The 15,092-nt window shown below is 40.2% G+C and overlaps 1 protein-coding gene across 1 annotated transcript; it reads right to left on the bottom strand.

Moving 5' to 3' along the window:
• Positions 1–5,038: 5,038 nt before the first annotated feature.
• Positions 5,039–8,018, bottom strand: LOC133999241 (natterin-3-like). Its single transcript, XM_062438430.1, has 4 exons — positions 7,964–8,018; positions 7,827–7,880; positions 7,686–7,706; positions 5,039–6,075 (listed from the first exon to the last, which is right to left on the bottom strand). Exons 1-4 carry the CDS (start codon positions 8,016–8,018, stop codon positions 5,039–5,041), a joined length of 1,167 nt encoding a protein of 388 aa, XP_062294414.1.
• Between the last annotated feature and the right edge of the window lie 7,074 nt (positions 8,019–15,092).

Genomic DNA, 15,092 nt, shown 5'->3' with positions numbered 1-15,092 from the left:
CATTTCTTATATACAGTCTATGGTTTGTACAGAGGAAACTCCGTCTGTCACAAACAAACTCAGCAAAGTACCGATAATAGTGAACAGTCAGCCAGCAGACAAGAAAACTCTCATGAGCTATCTGGACCGGTGTTATGTCAGGATGGAAACGCCATCTAATGCGCCCCTGGAGAGGCTCTTCAGCCTGGCCAGTCGTTTTCTGACTCCTAGGAGAAACAGGTTGTCTGACAAACAATTTAAGAGACCTTACCCGACGAGGTTTGACCACTGCTTTAGTGATAAACATGTCAAATAAATGGACGCGCAGGTGGTCGAGTGGTTGAGGGCACCATGCCACATGCTCAGCGGACTCATGCTTGAGTCCCAGCCGGAGGACCTTTGCTGCATTTCACACCCCCTCTCTCTCCCATTGTTTCTTGGGTAATACTTTACTTGAAGGTATTGTCATAAGAGTGACATGATACTGTCATAACTGTTACATGACACAGTAATGAACGTGTCATAAACATTATGTCAATGTCATAAACGTTTATGACTGTTGTCATTAATTGTCATTCAGTGTTTTGTAATGACAAGTTGACATTGTATGGGTTGTCTTGCTTATGACAACTTGACATTAATCAAAGTGACATTCCCAGACAATATCTTTATCATGAGATCTTGCCATTAACAAAATATGCACCTATTTTTGTGTTTATGGCAAGTTGACATAATGATTATTATAATTAGATGTGCAATGTTACAGACCAATTCTAGCACTTGGTCATAGATGTTTGACAGGATACAGACAGGATACCCAAAACTGACTGTCATGACACCATTATGACAGTGTAATGAAGGGTTATGGTTAGGGTTAGGGTTAGGATTAACCCATTTTCTGATAATGTCACTTTGATTAATGTCAAGTTGTTATAATAAGGACATCCCAAACCAATGTAATGTCAAGGTGTCATGACAAAGACAACTTCTGGTTATGTCATTTTGATTAATGTCAAGTTGTCATAATCAAGACAACCCAAACAATGTCAACTTGTCATTACAAAAACCGAATGACACTTAATGACAACAGTCATAAAGGTTTATGACATTGACATAATGTTTATGACACGTTCATACTTTGTCATGTAACAGTTATGACAGTATCATGTCACTCTTATGATGATACCTTCAAGTAAAGTGTTACCAGTTTGGGTTTATCAACTGTCAAATGAAGTTGTCTGTGTCTGAAAAATATCTTTAAAAAACCCAAAAAAACCAAAACATGTCAAATGAACAGGACGAGTCAACAACTTAAGTGACTATGTTTGAGTGTGTTTGGCGTGTGAAATATGCGATCTAATGGTGTTAGAAAGGCCAACCTCTTATTTTATTAATAATTTTGAGGCAGTTATTATTTGTAAAACATGGTGTTATGATGGCCAAGACTCATATTATTTTATTTGTTGATACATTATTTTAAAACGACATCCCAGGCATTGATAAGGAGTAACCCAAAAGCAATGTATCTGGTAGTGTAATTGATTATTTTCCACATGGAGTAATTGAGTAAAGTAATGCATTAAGAGTATATATATATTACATTTTTGAGAAATGATCCCAACACTGGTTATTAAGCCTGTGAAAAAAATGATGGATAGCTGGTTAACCCAAAGAAAAAAAAACATGTCAAGAGACCAGGATGTCTTATGCAGGAACATTTATTGAAGCTTAATGAGAACAGAGAGTTACAGTACAAGAAGTACAATAGAAAACATTCCAATCAGAACAGAGTGTCCTTTTAGTGAGGGGGGCAGAAGTGAGGGGAATCCAAAATAGCCTGTGTTAGAAACAGGCTGAACTGAGGGGCTGCATAAAGGGCCAGTATAAGCACTGTGAAAATGCAAAGCTACTCTAGAAAGTGGAAACAAAAATTGTAGAGCTGGAAATGAGCATAATAGGTCCCCTTAAAGACCTTTAATTTAATTGAACTATAGGCTCACGTGCACAAGCCTCCTTCACACTCACACATAAATAGATGAAGACCCTTAAACATCCATTTTCATATCAATTTGCCACCTGCCCCAACTGTCTCTACATCTATCAATGAAACAAACAAGAATAAAGAAGTGCAGTTTGAACCAATAGAGCTGCACTGGTGAGGTTACCCAATCAATTGTCTGAAGACTGAGATTAGTTTATTAAATAAGTCAAGCCTGGTGTGCTCATGCTTGGTTTGACTGAAACCTGCAGCCACATGGCCCTTTGTGTATGTTTTTCTTTGGACACCTCTGATGAATGATATAATTTAATAAAAGGGCAGAGGCTGTGTTTGTACATCTTTTGTTTCAGTGAGAGCATGTAAATATTAACACCAGCCAATTAAACAGAGTATACTAGGCTATATTTTTCACTTTTGCAGTCTTCTTTGTGTGATTGTAATACAGATGTTGCCATATGTTTGTAGGTAAGTTCATATGTTATGTACCGATAGAATGCCTTTTTTTTTTTTAATTAATGGCACTTGTTTCTTATGTAACAATGATCAACAATGAATAAGAAGGAAAAGCTAAAATGCTAAAATAAGGGTAATCGTTATTAAGGCGTGATGGAGATCTGGTTAACCCAAAGTAAAACACTTATCAAGAGACCAGGATGTCTTATGCAAGAACATTTATTGAAGCTTAATGAGAACAGAGAGTTACAGTACAAGAAGTACAAGAGAAAACATTGCAATCAGAACAGTGTCCTTTTAGTGAGGGGGGCAGAAGTGAGGGGAATCCAAAATAGCCTGTGTCAGAAACAGGCTGAACTGAGGGGCTGCATAAAAGGCCAGTATAAGCACTGTGAATCATGCAAAGCTACTCTAGAAAGTGGAAACAAAAATTGTAGAGCTGGAAATGAGCATAATAGGTCCCCTTAAAGACCTCTTCCATTTGTCTTTCACTTGCAAGGCTGAGCATTGGGAAGAAGGACACAGCGATCTACAACAGACCTGAAATCTACAACATTGACACCATTGAATGTCCCAGTGGTGGTCGTCGATTTGACTTGCCCGTTTTTGTACGTGCGGGTGAGGCGTGCTGTGTATGGGATTTTTGTTGTGTACCTATGTCCCATAATTTTGACACCGCAGGAGTGGTCTGATGGGACAGTTACCGACACATCGACAGCAAGATTTTTCGACACACTTATGCTGTTCCCTTTGGAGATATCTTTTGTGACCTCATTACTGACCTCAATACCTGTCTCGCCAACAAATGGGATTTTGCCAGTGAAGCTGGTTGTGACACCAACCGAGATGGAAGTGGTACTGTCCCACCATCAAATTGTTATATTTCATCAGTGCTCAAATACTGCTCAGAGGAATGAAGATGAAAAGAGACTAAAAAGGCATTATGAAAAGTATTGGTGGACTCAGAGTTAAAAACATGAGCTCTGATAATGACAGTGGGCCTAGAGGCAGGACAGGGAAGTGCAGCTTCATTGTCAAACACAGACACGTCATTTAATTCCACATTCCAAGCTGAGGCTCACTGAGAGCACTAAGTTAGGAGTGTGAACTTTGCAGTGACAGACCTGAACAAATTTAACATTTGACATCATCCAGCAGACACATGACACTAACACATTGTGTCTATGTCTTTCTCCTTTCTTTTATACAGTCTCCATACTGGACCCACCGCCAGAGGACAGGACCACTGACATCACCTCGGACAGAACAATGCTAACAGATGAATTTCCTCTGTCTTCTCCTACCTTGAGACAGAAGAGAGCGGCCAGTTACTATAACCCGATTCCAAACTCTAACTTGAGATGGGTGTACAGGCGTTCTGGTAGTCGTCTCCCTGCTGGAACTGTGTATTATGACAACGGGTACACACATCGTCGTGACTATATTTGCCATTGTCGTTGTGCAGCAGGTTTTCATGCCGCAGGAAGCAATACTTTATCAATGACCTTGCATGCTGATGAATATAAGAAACATAACTGGTAGATAGGATACTTAATAGTGAACTTAATTTACTTTAATTAATAATTTCATTTATTTCATACCACTCCTAACTGGATGTTCCTACAAAAATGTGTGAAATTGTAACACAGATGTTGCAAATAGTTTGTATAAAGGTTAATGTGTTATGTAGCAGTACAATTACTTTTGTAATAATTGCATTTGTTTCTTAGATAACAATTATCTTAAAAAATGAAAGAAAAGTCAAAATGCTTTAATAGGCAGCGTTACTTATTAATTATATAGAATGTGGCAGACCACCATAGTCTGTACACTCTCCAAAATGTTACGTTGTTTTAGGGCTGAGCGGTATATTGAGTTTTTAAGACATATATATCTTCTGTATCTTAAAACGGGATATAGGACAAGACCTTCATCTTTTTTCAAGGGGATTACAATGTTAAATAGAATTACGTTTTTGACAACTCTCCACCGCTGTCTGTCTCTGCTGCACAGAGGGCTCAGCATCTTAGCCTCTGCTGCAGTTAGCTGTCATTTCATGTTGTGTTGCTCTCCTCTGCTCTCAGGAGAGTCTCTTCAAGGCAGAAATACTTCTACTTTATGCCAGAGTTTCTCCGCCACATTAAGCAACTACAGGACACTGTTGTGTGACTGAGAAAGCTGGTGAATCAGATCAATAAAATGTTATTTTCTGATTGTTTCACAACGGTTACAGCCTAAAAAAACTTACCCACACACCTCCACTCAACTCTGCAGCTTTTATAATAGATATAACCTCTTAATTTTGCTCTCAGAGTGCACCAGAAAGATGCATTTGACTGAAAAATTTACATAAGTGTCTTCCAGGGGCGCATGCCTCCAGACACCCCTAGTGGGTCAGACTGAATACCACCATAGTCACTCAAAATGAAGAACGAAATGAAAAACTTGTCAGGAGACCAGGATGTATGATGCAAGAACATTTATTAAAGCTTGATTGAGAAGAACAGAGTTACAATACAAGAAGTACAGGAGAAAACACTTCAATCAGAACAGAGTGGGCTTTTAATGAGGGGGCACGGGGGAGGGGAATCTAAATTACCGTTAGTTTTACTTTAAAGGGCATGGCTTTACATTGGGTATAGGAATACAGCGATCTACATGAGTTACGAAATCAATAACATTGACACCATTGAATACCCCAGAGATGGTTGTTGATCTTTTTGACCCGCTGGGGTATGTGCGGGTGAGGAGTGCTGTGTAAGGGATTACCGTCTTGTACTTATGTCCCATAATTCTGACACCGCAGGTGTGGTTTGGTGGGACCCAAACCTCCACATCAAGACCGAGGCTTTTCTTTACCATTATGGAGTTCCCTTTGGAGAATGACTTTGTTGTCGAAGCACTCATCTCAATACCTGTCGAGCCAACAAATGGGATTTTGGCTTCAAAGGAAGCTGTCACACCTACTGATATTTCAGTGCTACTGTCCCACCTTTTCTCTTCCTCATACTCTTTATGGAGATGAGGTATTTTTTTAACTATTCTGCACTGATGGTTGATGGTGGTAGCCTTGGTCATGACCTCTGGGGGATAACTAAATTTTTTAGCTTCATTTACCTTGTACTTGACATCAGACATTTGCACTTTTGCAACTTTTTTGGAAAAGGTCAGGACCTGGTAATACTTGTACCAATACTCAGAACCTCTCCAGGGAAGGAAGAAGGCCTTGTGTTTAACAGACACCTTTCCAAGACCATACTTGTTCTTCCCAATATATGTGTCACCGTTGGAGCAGGTCTTGATTGAATTTGTAGGCACAGAACCATAAGAGCCATCCCTCCAATCCAAATACTCAAAGTTGTCTTTGTTCACCAGGACATTAAAGGAGGTGCATTTACGTTCTGAGTCACCATAGGCATAGTTGCACGTATTACTTCCTCTGGTGTTGAAACCAGCTGAGCAACCGCATCTGCAGATGTAGTCATAACGATTCTCATAGGGGTTGTGATATAACACAGATCCGTCAGGGACATGATGACCGGAACGCCTATACACCCATTTCAGGTTGGAGGTAGCTCCCGGGATGCTGGAAGATCTCTTCTGTCTTAATGTTCTGTTTGAGGTGATGTCAGGGGTCTTGTCCTCTGGCATTGGGTTCAGTGTGAAGAATGTATAAAAGAAGGGGAAAAGATACAGACACAGTGTGTTAGGGTCCTGGGTCTTCTGGATGCTGTCAAATTTTAAATGTGAATTAGTCAATTGTTGTCATGGCAGAGCTAATTTTCTTTGGTTATTGTTTGGCCAGTGTATTGGTAAATTGACTGTACTTGTATGAAGTTTTCTAGTCCGTCTACCCCTCAAAACACTTAGAAGTCACATTCACCCATTCACACACATTAATATACTGATGACGAGATCTCACGATATTAAAATGTGACGATATTTCTCATCGAGGTGAAAAGCTGTCTCATGAAATAGTATCCAGCTGCAGCCAGCATCAGTGGCGGATTTAGATATAAGCATCATGCCAGAGGACACATAAAAAAAAAGACGATCTGTTTTTTACCGCTCATTTACACATCACCTCTTCTTTTTATAATGTCACTGTGTGGGTCAATCAACCTTGTTGAGTGGCCACCCTCATTCAAGTTTGTGAACTAGCAGCTTCTTCCTGCTGAGAAGATCTCACAGTCAGTAGTAGGAGATGGGGAGAGGGACAGAGGTAGGTTGACCTCAGGTCTCTCTACTCAAGGTGCACCTAATTTTGTATGTTAGCCTACTGATGCAAAAGTAAAAATTACTCACACTACCAAATTAAAACAATTTATTGTATTTAAAGTATGTTCTAAATGTGTATTTGTGTGCTATAGGACTTGCAATTTAGTTTTATTTCTGTGTTTTTTATTAGTAATGTTATAATTTGTAATAATTGGATTCTGGAGCACCTGCTTCGTTTTACATTTTGTGACTTTCAGTCAAGTACAAGACTATTTTTCCAGTCATATATTTCGTCATTGAAATATTCTTTAAAACAGTGTTAAAATCTTGTGTCGTCTAGTCGTGAGCTGAGTGTATCATCACACTATTTAGCATCATCAAGGTCTTACCACTTAGCTGGCCAAATTTAGGAGAATTTGGTTAACCTGCTAGGCGTAGTTTGTCAAAGTTAAAGGGCCTATATCTTCCTATTACTACTAGGTGGCAATATGACTATGATTCAATTTTGTCTGCAGACTGGGACTTACATCAAGCAACTGAAATTTAGGAGAGATCTGTTGATGTTTTTATAAGAGTTTCTTTTTTTTGACACGACTATGGCGTGTTACAATGCTTGGAAAAAAATGGTGCAAAATTAGAGCAGTAAATCAAACATGGGTTCAGTGTTCTGTTTAAGACATCAAACATGTTCATAAAATGATTATTGATGCAAGAAATCCGAAATGGCTGATTTCTTATTGGACAAAAGAAGGTATTATATCAGAAATTAAGAGAACAATGATGAATATCAAACCAAGTTTGGGGGGTACTGTGGAGTTAGCTGGCCATGCCTGAACCCACTATTTGATCTCTTAACAGATGGGTGCACTTACAATGTAGGTAATGGGGGACAAAATTGACAGTCCTCCTGTGCAAAAATGTATTTAAAAGTTTATCTGACAGCAAATACCAAAGACAATTAACAACATTTTTACATGTTTAAAATGTCATAGCTTACAAGGGGAAGAGAAGTCAACAAGTGAAAACTTTGACTTACCATTTGCTTCAGAGTGAGACTCTGAAAAACAGAAAAACAGATCTTGAAATAACAATGCAGCATTAATATTCAATGATACATTATATGATTTATTGAAACATGTCCAAGGGTGGACATTTGTGGTGATCAGAATAAACTCACTTAAAGTGTCAATCTCAAAAATCTTTTCATTGAGAATGTCTATTCGGTCACTGTCTGTCACCAAATGAGGCAACACAATGGTGATTGAGCCTATCGCCCACTGAAGAAAGCACTTGGATTTGCAGTATTACCCTTACCTGCTGCCAGTAGAGTCAGCAGAGCTGCCACACAGATCACTTTGTAGAGAGCCATCACTGCGCAGTATGTTCATATCATCAGATCTGCTCTGGCATAAATACCCTTCCTCTGTCATCCCTCCCTCACACACCTTTCTTTACTTGCCTGACAAAACGCCCAATGCCAAGGGCAATGTCAATAATTCCAGCTACCACATTTATTAAAGGACTCAAGTACAAGATGTACTTGCACTTTCCATAATTTGCTTCTTAATACTTAATACTACATTGCGGAATGGAACAAAAGTTCACTTTTGGGACATTGGAAAGTTTCAGAGCCCTAGCACGGACAGCTGCTAGCCTTTTATGCAAAGCTTCTACAACCAGCAAATGACAATATCTAAGCTGTGTCTCCAAACCCAGCAAAAGTTGATAAACTGCACAGTGTTAAGTTAGCGACTGTAGCAGTTACTGTAGATAAGATGCAGATGCAGACTATTATACACAGGGTTGCATCGGATGTGGAGGATCCAGATAGATAAATACTTTGATTCCTAAGGAAATTCAGGCCATCTCCTGCTCCAATTACACTCAAAACAGAAGCAACTGAAGCCTGCTTGCTTAGGCATGGACTTAGCAGCCAGTTCTTGGTCTGACACCGGCTTCCACAGATGTAGATGTAGCAAGACATAAATAGAGCTCCAACGCTCACTCCGTGAGTTGCCTGACCCCAGAACACACAGCATTTAGCTGTTCCTCATGGTGGTGGATCGACGGCCCTGGGCACAAAGAGTAGTGTGCATGGGGTCGGCGTCAGCTGAGTCCATTGTGGCTAGCCTGTACCGCAATGACTGGAACATGGTTGGACTCAAAAAATAGATTGATTTGCAAAACTTAGTCCTTTAATCAAAAACACGTAAATAACAGACAGGCAGTCAGACAGAGCAAACAAATCCAGAGAGGGCTGAGGCAACAGGCAGGGTCCAAAAATGGGCAAGGTTCATAAAAACACACTGAGGCTAACATGAAGGAAAAAAGTTTGGAATGCGAGACAGAAGGAGACTACAACAATCCGTCAAAAAAACAAAGGAAATGATACAGACTATAATACTCTAGGGGTGAGTGATTAACAAGGCACAGGTGTAGACAATCAGGGGCAGTGAAGCCAATCACAAAGGCGGCAAACTCACAAGGGCAGGAATTTAACTGTCTGAAATCAAAATATCAAGAAGTGACAAGACAAAAACAGCGCTGAGAACTGGTCAACTGTACTTTGAGTAATTATGCAGGAATGCAGTGTTCTTTGTGGACACAGAGACACCATGTATTAAGAGATCAAAGAAAATGCATTTATGGACACTGATCAGGAGGTCCTCAACATGGATAGAATCAATATCTATCCTCAGAGTAAAAATAAGGTCCAACATGTGACCACCCATGCAAGTGAAATGAAAAGATTTAGAAATATAACTAAATTCAGTGGCAGCATGATCAGATGCATCATTGACATGCAGGTAAAAATCACCAAGTAATAACACTTTGTCCAGTTTGATAATAGAAGTAAGTTAGTCGGTAAAATAGGATAATAACTGACCTACTGGAGAGGGAGATCAATAAATAAAGCACAACAAAATGGCTATCCAACCTTAGTCAGTTGTAATTCAAAATATGCAAAATTATCTATGCTCACGAACTGGCAAGAAAAACAATATGTCCAGACCACTGCCAGACCTCCACCACGGCCTGATAAATGCCCCAACGTATGAAAGGTCCATAGGGCACAGTTCAATGAAAAACCTACATATTTCTTTGCCAGGTTTCAGTTAGAAATAGCAAAGACAATTGTTTCCCTTATAAACAAACTGTTAAGTACGTGGGCCTTGTTTGTCACGAGGCATGCATTAATCAACCACATTTTGAATGAGGAAATTGTGTCATCATATGCTCAAGGGGCTTTAGTGGTGGGTGCAAAGTAGACAGATCACTTGTGCTCCACAGCGAACCGGACCATGACTGGAGCGTGAGTGTGTACAGAAATGACAACTCTCATACTGAGTTAAAAGCCAAAGAATAAAAATGTGTTTTAAGACGATGCACAGGCAGCTGGTTCCAGAGTTTGGATTTTCTATCTCACTATCTGAGGTAATACAATGGTGATTGAGCCTATAGCCTACTCATGAAAGCCCTTGCATTTGCAGTATGATCAAACAGAATGATCATTATGAACTGGGTGTCGGCAGTGACTTCCCTGTCATGAATTCAAATCAGTGGAGCTAACGCAACAGACTCAGCTCTTCATTCATTTGTGTGTGAAGCAGCTTATTTTTAAAAAGCTTCCTCTAATTAGCTTTTTACTCACAAAGCTTGTAATTGCACAAATGGGACGAAGTAGCACAGGCAGCAAAACACAGTAGAGACTCATACTGAGCTTAAATCAAACATGTTATTTTAAGGGACTCGGATGTGCCATCAAGCATCTCATCAAAAATAAACACGGATCATGTTTTTATTAAGGCGTGTACGGTTTCGTTTTTAACCACCATTTTATCTCAGTATTTACACAAAGGTGAGCTAATAATGTGTGTATAAGGCGGCTCCTCTGCCTGGATGTTTGCTGACAGACAAGTCTACCAATGATCACTGGTGGAAAGTAACTGAGTACATTTATCAAGTTCTGTACTTAAGCATAATTTTGTACTTGTACTTGAATATTTCCCATTTGATGCATTTGGTCCAAAGCACCAGACCAAATTCTGACAGAAGGGCATAACTTGATGCCTGACCAGATGGACCCTTGCGTGGTATTGTGATGCTGTGATCCAGACATTTAAAAACTTCCCTTTTGACTGTGGGGAAATTAAAACCCAGGGATGCAAACGGGTAAGGACCGAAAATGATGTGTAGCATGGGGGATGGGGGGGGGGCTCTCACTCACTGCAACACACTCTATGTCATATACAGTTGCAAGACAAAGTATGAACCCTTTGGGATTACTTGGATTTCTGCATAAATTGGGCATAAAATGTGTTCTGATCTTCATCTAAGTCACAACAATAGACAAACAAAGTCTGCTTAAACTTATACTGCACAAAAAATTATAGGTTTTCATTTTTTTATTGAACACAACATGTAAACATTCACAGTGCAGGGTGGAAAAAGTATGTGAACCTTTGGATTTAATAACTGGTTGACCCTCCTTTGGCAGCAATAACCTCAACCAAACATTTCCTGTAGCTGCAGATCAGACGAAAACTATTTCAGTTCAGCAATATTCTTGGGATGTCTGGTGTAAATTGCTCTCTTGAGGTCATGCCACAGCATCTCAATCGGGTTGAGGTCAGGACTCTGACTGGGTCACTCCAGAAGGCGTATTTTCTTCTGTTTAAGCCATTCTGTTGTTGATTTACTTTTAGACGCTAGGATTCTTTTTCACCTCATTGAGCATTCTGTGCTGTGCTCTTGCGGTCATCTATAAAGCACAACAAAATGGCTATCCAACCTTAGTCAGTTGTAATTCAAAATATGCAAAATTATCTATGCTCACGAACTGGCAAGAAAAACAATATGTCCAGACCACTGCCAGACCTCCACCACGGCCTGATAAATGCCCCAACGTATGAAAGGTCCATAGGGCACAGTTCAATGAAAAACCTACATATTTCTTTGCCAGGTTTCAGTTAGAAATAGCAAAGACAATTGTTTCCCTTATAAACAAACTGTTAAGTACGTGGGCCTTGTTTGTCACGAGGCATGCATTAATCAACCACATTTTGAATGAGGAACTTGTGTCATCATATGCTCAAGGGGCTTTAGTGGTGGGTGCAAAGTAGACAGATCACTTGTGCTCCACAGCGAACCGGACCATGACTGGAGCGTGAGTGTGTACAGAAATGACAACTCTCATACTTTTATACTTTTATGCTTTGGGTCGTTGTCCTGTTGCATCACCCATCCTCTGTTAAACTTCAGTTGGCAGACAGATGGTCTTAAGTTTTCCTGCAAAATGTCTTGATACAATTGGGAATTCCTTTTTCCGTCTGACAGCAATCCGTCCAGACCCTGAGGCAGCAAAGCAGCCCCAAACCATGATGCCCCCTCCACCATATTTCACAGTTGGGATGAGGTTTTGATGTTGGTGTGCTGTGCCTTTTTTTCTCCACACATAGCGTTGTGTGTTCCTTCCAAACAACTCAATTTTGGTTTCATCTGTCCACAGAATATTTTGCCAGTATTGCTGTGGAACATCCAGGTGCTCCTTTGCAAACTTCAAACGTGCAGCAATGTTTTTCTGTGACAGCAGTGGCTTCTTCCATGGTGTCCTCCCATGAACTCCATTCTTGTTTAATGTTTTACTTATTGTAGATTTGTCAACAAAAATATTAGCATGTGCCAGAGATTTTTGTGACACGCTAGGATTCTTTTTCACCTCATTGAGCATTCTGTGCTGTGCTCTTGCGGTCATCTTTACAGGACGACCACGCCTAGGGAGAGTAGCAACAGTGCTGAACTTTCTCCATTTGTAGACAATCTGTCTTACTGTAGACACATGAACATCAAGGCTTTTAGAGATACTTTTGTGACCCTTTCCAGCTTCATTTAAGTCAATTCTTGTTCGTAGGTCTTCTGAGAGCTCTTTTGTGCGAGGCATGGTTCACATCAGGCAATGCTTCTTGAGTACAGCTAACTCAAAACTGGTGTGTGTTTTTATAGGGCAGGGCAGCTTTTAACCAACACCTGCAATCTCATCACATTGATTGGACTCCAGGTTGGCTGACTCCTGGCTCCAATTAGCTCTTGGAGAAGTCATTAGCCTAGGGGTTCACATACTTTTCCACCCTGCACTGTGAATGTTTACATGTTGTGTTCAATAAAAAAATGAAAACATATCATTTTTTGTGCAGTATTAGTTTAAGCAGACTGTGTTTGTCTATTGTTGTGACTTAGATGAAGATCAGAACACATTTAATGCCCAATTTATGCAGAAATCCCAAAGGGTTCACATACTTTTCCTTGCAACTGTATATATTATGATAGTTATTTTAATTATTATGATAACATATTGTCAATAAAACAAAAGTAAATTTCAAGAATCCTATATCACACAAATAGAACAACACACTTCTAATTCCATATTGCAAATCCAGTGACTAGTAGCTGAACCTTAGACCAACCATTTAGGGGGGTCTGGGGGCATGCTCCCCCGGAAGAAAATGTTGTACATTTTTAGGTCAAATGCATCATTCTGGTAGCCTGGGTATACCCATGCTACACTCATCAGACTGGTTAGTTATAACTCTATATTCTTCCTTTTTATGAATTAAATGTTGGGTTAGCAGCTCATCAGCCAACTTTCTTTTCAGCAAATGTAAGTCATGTTTTATTCTTGAAACACATTCCTTGGCAAATGTGCCGTTATAATAGCAATTTGCCAAAGTGACAGCGCTCCTGGATATTAAAGGGAATGGGAGATAACACTGATTGGTTTACTGCGTGTTAGGCCCAAAACACACCTATGATTAATGAGGGGGCTTAAGTCCAACCCTTTTGGACCATGCGCACTGGTGCATTTACCATTTTTCCGCCGCTAAAATATCGCAAAAGTGGATTTGGACACGCCTCAAAGGCACTTGCGCAACGTGATTCATGCCATGCACTATAGATTGTTAAATTTGGGCCTTAAGTCTGTAACCACAAAATTGTTCCAATAATTTTAGGTTGGCTTAGAGCGGTATAAAAGCATGTCGTCAGCATATAATGGTAACCTAATTCCACACCCCAGCTATCTGTTGATTATTATGGATAGTTATGGTGAGTTGTCCTATGGCAATGGTTAAAAGGAGTGGACTCAGTAGACTCAATAAAACCTGATAATGGGGGGGTGCGCGATGCGAACGTTGTCTGTCCAGGGGGGTGGGGTGCGATCGTGCTAATAAGCGGTAAAACAGAGCTATAAGGACGCTTTGCTCTCACACGCGCTGCATTTATAGTCACACAAACACATACACACGCCCAGTCACTCTCTAGTGCGCGATCTTGCTCGTTTATTCCAGATTCTGGGAGATTACGTCTCATTTGCGAGCGTCAGGGAGCCGCTATCAATATACGGGACACTCCCGGAACTTCCGGGAGAGTTGGGATGTCTGTCTTTTAATTTCCCACAGACAAAACAGAAGTTTTTAAATGTCTTGTTTTGTCCTTGCAAGAAAGTTGTATTTGCAAGATCATGCAAGAGTCCATCTGGTCAGGCTTCAAGTTATGCACTTGTGTCAGAACCACCACCAGTGCTTCGGATCAAATGCATTAAATGGAAATATTCATGTATAGTATAAGTATAAATACCTCAAAAATGTACAGTATGTCACAGCCTGGCTCATAGGCTACGGCAAATATGGGAGACCAGACGGGTTTACCATTGAAGTTAAGTATGTTTATTTACAAGTAATGAAGGTAAAAACGTGGAAGTCAGTAATCAGTAATGAAAGCATGAATGGATGTGTGTATGTGCATCAGCAAACAAAAAGCAAAACAGCCGCGCTGCAGTGTGAGAGCCAGGCTTTATGCAGAACACACACCGGGTCCTGAGGCAGATGACGACCCTCCGCCCTGCCCTGGACCCTGCAAAACAAAGAGAAACCAGCAACCAAACCAAAAAACACAGGAGCCCCTAGTGGAGCAGAGGTGTCGTCACAAATACTTGAGTAAATGTACTTAGTGTAGATATATGCTATGAATTGGCCACTGCTAAAATATCAGATAAGGGGATTAATTACTTTATTGTTTGTTTCATATAAAGATGTGGTCCTCTGTGTAACAATTTGAAAGCAGTAAGCTTGTTGTGTAATAAGAATGCATCCCAGCTGGAAGACAGTTGACCTTTGGTAAAGACATGATTATCACATTGCAGGGGTAAAGACAGAACAGTGCTTCTCTCAAATAATAATGGATAATTAGGAAGTCATCATCATTATCTCAGGGGCTATTGTTCTGTACTCAGGGGCTATTGTTCTGTACTCAGGGATACAGGATGTCTTGTGATTCTGTAGTTTCAGAGACAGGAACTATCATACCAACCCTGGACGTTGCTTAAGGAGGTCACAGGAAGGACACATGAGAAGATGGAGGAGGGAGTCCGATCACCTGCCCACCAGGA

Source organism: Scomber scombrus, chromosome 18 (assembly GCF_963691925.1).
Source record: "Scomber scombrus chromosome 18, fScoSco1.1, whole genome shotgun sequence".
Classification (NCBI taxonomy): domain Eukaryota; kingdom Metazoa; phylum Chordata; class Actinopteri; order Scombriformes; family Scombridae; genus Scomber; species Scomber scombrus.
Note: the sequence above shows the minus strand (reverse complement) of the source record. Positions and strands in the feature narration are given on the sequence as shown.